This window comes from Myxocyprinus asiaticus, chromosome 30 (assembly GCF_019703515.2).
Source record: "Myxocyprinus asiaticus isolate MX2 ecotype Aquarium Trade chromosome 30, UBuf_Myxa_2, whole genome shotgun sequence".
Lineage (NCBI taxonomy): Eukaryota > Metazoa > Chordata > Actinopteri > Cypriniformes > Catostomidae > Myxocyprinus > Myxocyprinus asiaticus.
The window spans coordinates 664,864-674,085 of NC_059373.1; the positions used below are offsets into that span (position 1 = coordinate 664,864).

The following is a 9,222-nucleotide window of genomic DNA, read 5'->3' on the forward strand; positions in this document are numbered from 1 at the left end:
CCCCCTTAACTCAGACTTTTAAGCTGTTACCATCTGGTCTATGTTTTAGTGTCCCTGTGGCCATGAAGTTGCCATCAGGGCCCTAAATGCTACTGGTTGAGGAGATAAATGCTGCCAGTAGTTAGTAGTAGTGATGATGATGATGATTAGTACTGAGAAAAATATTGAAAAAATCCATGTGAAATCATTTCATTTGAATCTAATAAAATCTTCAAATCCCAAGATCAATGTTCTAATCAGTCTGAACTACTATGGAAACTCAGTTCACCAAATTTAACCTTTTGTCATGATGATGATGATGCAGTGACAAACATGTTTTGGTGTTTAGGTGGTGACTACATATCCGATTGCGGCGTTCACAGCCTACACTCTAATGTTGCATCTTCTTGTCTCTTGCTCATTATCTCTTCCGCTGTGGTGTGGCTGGGAAATGTTGTAATTTTTGGTGTTGTGTTTTTGATTAAGTAGGGAAAAGTTTGAACCAGGGGCTTAAATTCAGCAAACCCAGAGCATCAGTTTTGTTTAGTTTAGTTTTGTTTATAATTCACCACACAGTCCTTCAAAAAATTTGCAAGATGGATTTTTTCTCCCAATTTGGAATGCCCAATTCCCAGAGGATGTATCCCACCTGGCTCCACGTCAATCCACGCATCTTATCACGTGGCTTGTTGAGCGCAATGCCATGGAGACATAGCGTGTGTGGAGGCTTTGTGTGGTAGCCAGTGTCTTTTACCACTGAGCCACCCAGGCCCCCCTGAGGTTCAATTCTTAATGTTTTCACTTTTTATTGCTATGACCAGCACCTCCAACTCTTGTGCACGAGTGCTCTCAAACTGAATTAATGTAATCTACAGTTGTATTTGTATGTGTGTGCAGAACATCTGGCAGTTGAGATGAAGGAAGAAGGCATGGAAGAGGCATCAGTGGGCCCCAGAGACCATGGAGAAGGCCGTGGCAGAGGTCAGAGCAAGCAGGCAGCCAAGGTGTTTAATGTTTTTATTAATTTTTCTTTTCACTCAGACATTCTACATACATACATATGACTCATGAATGTCTTATAAGTATTATATAAGACAACTTTTCCAAACATACACTCCCCAAAAGGGAGGAAAAACAAAAAGCAAACAATAGAAAGACAGTCATTTACAGCACTTAAGACATTTGACAAAAGCACATTTATAATATCGATCTGAGATTCATCCTCCGCCACCCGGATTGAGGCGAGTCACTACGCCACCACGAGGACTTAGAGCGCATTGGGAATTGAGCATTTCAAATTGGGAGAAAAGAAGTTGATACTGTGTCTTTTCAACATCTTAAGCCCTACTAGACTTGTGCTTGATGGCCTAATGCTTTCAGAGGTGTATTTTAAGACCAATTACAGCCTTTGATAGCTTGTTACTACCTCCAACCAATAGCTAATAGTCCCTATGCAACAATATCTTCATTTTCTAAAAATCTACTTTACAGCCATACCCTGAATTTATGTAATTCTTACTAATTGGGACAGCATTATTTTGACATTTTAGAGGGAAACTGAGTTATGGAAATCACATCTCTATTCAAAACTGCATAGTTTTTGCCTTAAAATACATGGTATCAACAAACTGGCCACAGTTGTAAAAGCTGAGGCTCTAGTGGTTCCAATAAGCCTAATTTCATTTGGTCTTAATTATTTTTTTTTTTGGTGAAAGATTGCCAATTCGGAGCTTCTCACGCCCACTCTCTGACGTCAAGGCAAGACTGGCTGCTTATTTATCAAAGAGCTGTCATCTTTCACACCACATAGACGCGCTCTACTGATTAATGAAATCTGACAAACCATCAGCGCGCGGGATGGTGAGAGACTTCTGAGCATTCATTAGAACACATAATTACATCTTCTGTCTCATTTCTTCTCTTTTCTCCCTCTAGTTTCTCTTCACAGTTATGCTTTTGCCGGTTCTGTTGGCCTCCGGTTCAGCGGCGGGTGATCGCGTGTATCAGCGCGTGGATCCGGTGACCGGACAGACGCTCGTGTGTGATCGGTGTCCGCCTGGGTTCCGCCTGCGCGCGCACTGCACGCGTTCCCGTCCGACGGAGTGTGTCCCGTGCGGCGCGGACCTGTACACGGAGTTCTGGAACTACATCCCGAACTGTCTGCGGTGCGACTCGTGTACCGACCATCAGCGGGTCGTTCGGGCGTGTAACGGGACCGTGAATACATTGTGTGAATGTGAGGTCGGGTTTTATTGGAATCAATACTTCTGCAAGAGACACACCGTGTGTAAACCGGGACACGGAGTCAAAACATCAGGTATTCATCATTTATAAGTAATAATAATAATAATAGTTACTTTGATTCATATTATCTATATGAGTGTATATTTCAATCAACTCATGTAGAAATCTGATACATTGCAATCTTTATAAAACACATATAGCATATAAAGTAGGCTATACTGTATGATCATACTGTATATGGTTTCACTGATTTAAAAAAAGTCACATATCTGTTCATATATGGAACATATATTTCAAAATACTACAAAATTGAACGTTTTCATATATGTAACATTTTTAACAAATAGTGGAAGATGAATATGTTCAAATATATATGAACTATAATTTTACATATATGTATACTGTATATACAGAGAGAGTGTGTATATGTGTGTGTGTGTGTGTCAGGTAACCTTAAAATGTGTTTCATGTGGTAACATTTAAAAATCTGCTTTTATTAAAGTCAAAAATGTGATTTAGTCTCAACCTGACAAATGAGTTTACACCAACAAAAGTTACTTTTATTATATTAAGGGTTATTTGAAATAGAAATAGATGCTTCAGGTCACCACTATATCAGTGTACACCATATATTTTGGTCAATTAAAATCATCAAACTATAGATTGTGATGTTTTTATGTCTGTGTGTGCAGGTACCCCACACACAGACATGGTGTGCGAGCTCTGCGCAGACGGACAGTTCGCTGACATCATGCAGGAACATGCAGCATGCGTCACTCACAGCACATGTGGGTCAGATGAACAGCTGGTGCTGCCAGGATCCAGATGGCATGATAATGTGTGTGCCACATGTGACCATATCACAGAGAAAGGTGAGGTACAAACACACAGACACCTGTCTGTCTGTCCTATCATCTATCTATCTATCTGTCTGTCTGTCTGTCTGTCTATATGTTCTATCTATCTTTCTATCTATCTATCAATCTGTCTGTCTGTCTGTCTATCTATCTATCTGTCTGTCTGTCTATGCTCTATCTTTCTATCTATCTATCTGTCTGTCTGTGTTCTATCTGTCTCTTATCTATCCTATCATCTATCTATCTATCTGTCTGTCTGTCTGTCTGTCCTATCATCTATCTATCTGTCTGTCTGTCTATGTTCTATCTTTCTATCTATCTATCTGTCTGTCTGTCTATATATCTATCTATCTGTCTGTCTTATCCTATCATCTATCTATCTATCTGTCCTATCATCTATCTATCTATCTGTCATCATCTATCTATCTGTCTCTTATCTATCCTATCATCTATCTATCTATCTGTCCTATCATCTATCTATCTGTCATCATCTATCTGTCTCTTATCTATCCTATCATCTATCTATCTGTCCTATCATCTATCTATCTATCTGTCCTATCTGTCTATCTATCTATCTCTGTCCTATCATCTATCTATCTATCTGTCCTATCTGTCTATCTATCTGTCTATCATCTATCTATCTGTCCTATCTATCTATCCTATCATCTATCTATCTATCATCTATCTATCTGTCCTATCATCTATCTATCTATCTATCTGTCCTATCATCTATCTATCCTATCTATCTGTCTTATCTATCTGTCTATCTGTCCTATCATCTATCTATCTGTCTGTCCTATCATCTATCTATCCATCTGTCCTATCATCTATCTATCTATCTGTCTGACCTATCTACTGTATCTATCCTATCATCCATCTATCCATCTATCTATCTGTCCTATCATCTATCATCTATCTGTCCTATCATCTATCTATCTATCTGTCTGACCTATCTACTGTATCTATCCTATCATCCATCTATCCATCTATCTATCTGTCCTATCATCTATCTGTCCTATCATCTATCTGTCTGTCTGTCTGTCCTATCATCCATCTATCTGTCTGTCTGTCCTATCATCCATCTATCTTTCTGTCTGTCCTATCATCCATCTATCTATCTATCTTTCTGTCTGTCCTATCATCTATCTGTCTGTCCTATCATCTATCTGTCTGTCCTATCATCTATCTATCTGTCTGTCTGTCTGTCCTATCATCTATCTATCTATCTGTCTGACCTATCTACTGTATCTATCCTATCATCCATCTATCCATCTATCTATCTGTCCTATCATCTATCATCTATCTGTCCTATCATCTATCTATCTATCCATCTGTCCTATCATCTATCTATCTATCTGTCTGACCTATCTACTGTATCTATCCTATCATCCATCTATCCATCTATCTATCTGTCCTATCATCTATCTGTCCTATCATCTATCTGTCTGTCTGTCTGTCCTATCATCCATCTATCTGTCTGTCTGTCCTATCATCCATCTATCTTTCTGTCTGTCCTATCATCCATCTATCTATCTATCTTTCTGTCTGTCCTATCATCTATCTGTCTGTCCTATCATCTATCTGTCTGTCCTATCATCTATCTATCTGTCTGTCTGTCTGTCTGTCCTATCATCTATCTATCTGTCTGTCCTATCATCTATCTATGTATCTGTCCTATCATCTATCTTTCTGTCTGTCCTATCATCCATCTATCTATCTATCTGTCTGTCCTATCATCTATGTATCTATCTATCTGTCTGTCTGTCCTATCATCCATCTATCTGTCCTATCATCCATCTATCTGTCTGTCTGTCTGTCCTATCATCCATCTATCTGTCTGTCTGTCTGTCCTATCATCCATCTATCTGTCTGTCTGTCTGTCCTATCATCCATCTATCTGTCTGTCTGTCCTATCATCTATCTATCTATGTATCTGTCCTATCATCTATCTTTCTGTCTGTCCTATCATCCATCTATCTATCTGTCTGTCCTATCATCTATGTATCTGTCCTATCATCCATCTATCTGTCTGTCTGTCTGTCCTATCATCCATCTATCTGTCTGTCTGTCTGTCCTATCATCCATCTATCTGTCTATCTTTCTGTCTGTCCTATCATTCATCTATCTGTCCTATCATCTATCTATCTATCTGTCCTATCTATCTGTCCTATCATCTATCTATCTATCTATCTGTCCTATCATCTATCTATCTGTCTGTCCTATCATCTATCTATCTGTCTATCTATCTGTCCTATCATCTATCTGTCTGTCTGACCTATCTACTGTATCTATCCTATCATCCATCTATCCATCTATCTATCTATCTTTCCTATCATCTATCATCTATCTGTCCTATCTATCTGTCCTATCATCTATCTATCTATCTGTCCTATCATCTATCCATCTATCTCTCTTTCCTATCATCTATCATCTATCTGTCCTATCATCTATCTATCTATCTGTCTGTCCTATCTATCTGTCTGTCCTATCATCTATCTATCTGGCTATCTATCTGTCCTATCATCTATCTACTGTATCTATCCTATCATCCATCTATCCATCTCTCTCTCTTTCCTATCATCTATCATCTATCTGTCCTATCTATCTGTCCTATCATCTATCTATCTATCTGTCCTATCATCTATCTATCTATCTGTCCTATCATCTATCTATCTATCTGTCCTATCATCTATCTATCTATCTATCTATCTATCTATCTGTCTGTCCTATCATCTATCTGTCTATCTGTCCTATCATCTATCTATCTACTGTATCTTTCCTATCATCTATCTTTCCTATCATCTATCATCTATCTTTCCTATCATCTATCTGTCCTATCATCTATCATCTATCTGTCCTATCTATCTGTCTGTCCTATCATCCATCTATCTATCCGTCCTATCATCCATCTATCCATCCTATCATCCATCTATCCATCCTATCATCTATCTGCTGTATCTATATGTCCTGTCTACTGTATATATCTATCGGTCTGTCTATATGTGACATTTCAAGTACTGTTAATTAGGACACTTAAATGTTTAATTAATTACAACTTTAGGGTTTAGAGACTAACGGTAACTTAATTAAAACTTGTAAGTACATAATTAAGCTTAATTTGATTTTATTTGAGATAAGTATTAGTATTTACAGTGAAGGCTTTTTGAAACCAACATTCAGAATTCTTTCTGACAAACATTTCTGGTTTTATTTTCAAGTGTTTTAGTTCACACATTGTAGGTTATAGGATATATATACTGTATATTTACTACAACATTACTATAGGAAAATGTGAGGGTTAAACAAATAGGGTGACATTAAATTGAACATTCATTTATACTTAATATACACTAATAAAACTGGAAAACACCCTGTTTTTACTGAGTGGAAATATAGTAATAAACAGCAGGAATACACTAAATATTTCACAAGGCAAAGTCCCTTTAAGGCTGCGTGGGGCTCAAGTGAATCAGAGTTTCCAAAGCTAAACAGAAGGCAATTTTTTATTTTAACCAGTTCATTTACATAAACTGTTTAAAAGAACTGATTCACTGAAGTGATTTGTTTTTTCCAGTGCTAGATGAGAGAGAGAGAGGACGGTTCAGGCGAGCATGCGATCACTGCACTGTGATCGCAATACAGTTTAAATAATGTAGTGTTTTGTGATGCTGCAGCGCCATTTGCTGAAAAATTAAGCTTGTTACTGAAAAAAGTCAGTAGAGTTGCTACTTGAAAAGGAGAGAGGTCAGGAGTGAGTAGGCAGCTGGCTTGAAACCAGTGGAACTAACAGTGAGAACCAGTCTAGTCAGGTCAGGTCTCAGAGTATTTATTGAACATCCAAGCATGTATTTATGGGAGTTTGTGAGTGTGTGGTTTCTAAAGGGAAAGACAAAGGAATACAAGGTCTAGGTTCCCAATACTCAATGCCACCTCAGGGAAATAGCATCTGCAAATGTTACATTAAACTAAGACTCACAGGCAGTAAACTTAGGTAAACTAATCTAAACAGTGCATGAAGCCACTATCTACATGTACCACAATCCCAAAAAATGCATATCTGAAACAACTAAAGCACATGCCTATCTAAGCAGGCAATCTAACAATGACAGTGCTGAAGGCCAGCTAGATCTTCAAATGTAATTTAAAATGTATCTAACATGAACATGCATGAAAACGAGAAGCACATTTAGGCCGAACTCAAGTTATACAAAATAACCTTTAAAATACAGAACATAAGGCACTTACATTGTCAATTAGGCACACAAAAATACAGGATACAATGAGTAGAGATCACAGTCCTCTGCATGGTTCAACAAACAAGAAAAAAAGGAGAAACTGTGGGCACAGGTGCCATTAATAAAGCCTGAGAGGGTGTCCTGATTGGCCTGAGATTGAGTGGGTGGAGCTGGGTGCTGCCAGGGTAATGAAGGGACTAAGAGGGGCGTGACACTTGCTCTGAGGATGCAGCATAGAAACAAAGAAAAACTTCCAAACACTACTTATAAACCTAACCTAACCTAACTATAATTTTAATAGGAAAATAACTTTTGTGTATCATGGAAGAAAGAAAATATCGGGGTTTGGAACGAGACAAGTTTGCTTAGTCCAAAAGTTGTACCTTTTCTTACACTTTCGCCATCTCGTTTGAATTATTACAAGCGGTCATGAGACTGTGTTGGAGTAAATTGTGATGCTGGGTTTGTTTGTGTTTTTTCAGGTTGGGTGAATTTATTCCGTCCGATTCTCTCAAGTCTGTTCGCAAAGCAGAATATTCCTGCACAACGTCTGCAGCGGTTTGTGAATCGCCTTCTGTGTGAGCAAGGACAAAGATCACACCGAAGAGTGGCGTTGCAGAGCACAGAGAGTCTGACGGAGCGAATCCAACACTGCATCAGTCGAGTATCAGAGGAGAATTTGCTCAATCGGCTGCAGACACTGAAGGAATCACATCTGGAGCACCTCGCAAACAAAATAACACACAAACTCAGAACATTCCTCAAGTTTATCCATCAATGCAATAACAGCACGATTAGAGATGCAATTCTTTAAACTGATCACCATTACTGATTATTAGCCGTTAACCCACAAGCCTTAAATCAAACTTGTGACATGAGGAGTGACAGAATAGGCAACTTACCAAAGCAGTCATGTGATCACGCTATGGTCTCCCTGGAAACGCTGGACTGAAGGACTTGCGGGCTTGCAGATGTTTGTTGTTAAACATGGGCTACTACTGAACTTCACAACTGTACGATTTTAGACTGACATTAGTTTAATTTATAATAGTTGTTACAGTGATGGTTATTGCAGAGACATTGTCTTTTAGCACTTTGCTTTAACCCTTAAAGGTTTTGAATGCACTTGATTGTTAGAGTTTCTCATTACAGTAATAATAAACTCAATTTCCTGTTTATTTCTTCTTTATTTCTCATTAAAAACAAAATACCTAAAGTAAACTTCTTTATCAGACTATGCAATACGGCTCTACATTTCAGTGAAAAGAATTGCTGACAAACTTAAGAAATAAACAGCAACAAATAAATCACTTCTTTCTCTTGTTGTTTTCATTAAATGGCATGCATCATAAAACACACGCATGTTTAAAAATCTGAGACCAATGTGAAAACTGTTTTGCATTCTTTTCTGATTAAATGCAAACATTTCTAGTACAAGTTATTTTATCAGCATAACAATTTAAATGAAAAATGATCCAGCGTGATTTGAGAATGTTCTAAAGCTTCAATGGAAGCAAGAAAATCTGAAAGAACTGTCATTATTCACCAGAAACCCAATATCGTCTGGATTCTTGCATATGTTTCTGAAACAGTTACATTTATTCATTTGGCAGACGCTTTTATCCAAAGAGACTTACAAAAGAGGAACACATAAGTGAATCATCTTAAGGAGACAGTGGTATGAAAAGTGCCATATTACAAGTTTCACCAGCATCAGAATAGCATTCAAAACAGATTAAAAGTACAACAAGAATTCTTTTATTTTTTATTTTATTTCTTAGTGACTGGTTAAGTGCTCATGGAAAAGATGTGTTTTTATTCGTTTTTTGAAGACAGAGTGAGTCAGCTTCACGGATGGAGTTGAGAAGGTCATTCCACCAACGTGGTATGATGAAACCGAGTCCGGG

The 9,222-nt window shown here is 37.9% G+C and overlaps 1 protein-coding gene across 1 annotated transcript; it reads left to right on the plus strand.

Annotated features, from left to right (window-relative positions):
- Positions 1 to 1,730: 1,730 nt before the first annotated feature.
- Positions 1,731 to 8,625, plus strand: LOC127421232 (tumor necrosis factor receptor superfamily member 6B-like). Its single transcript, XM_051664101.1, has 4 exons — positions 1,731 to 1,839; positions 1,915 to 2,296; positions 2,916 to 3,095; positions 7,798 to 8,625. The coding sequence occupies exons 1-4, from the start codon at positions 1,807 to 1,809 to the stop codon at positions 8,127 to 8,129; spliced, it is 927 nt and encodes a 308-aa protein (XP_051520061.1). The 5' UTR covers positions 1,731 to 1,806; the 3' UTR covers positions 8,130 to 8,625.
- Positions 8,626 to 9,222: the final 597 nt, after the last annotated feature.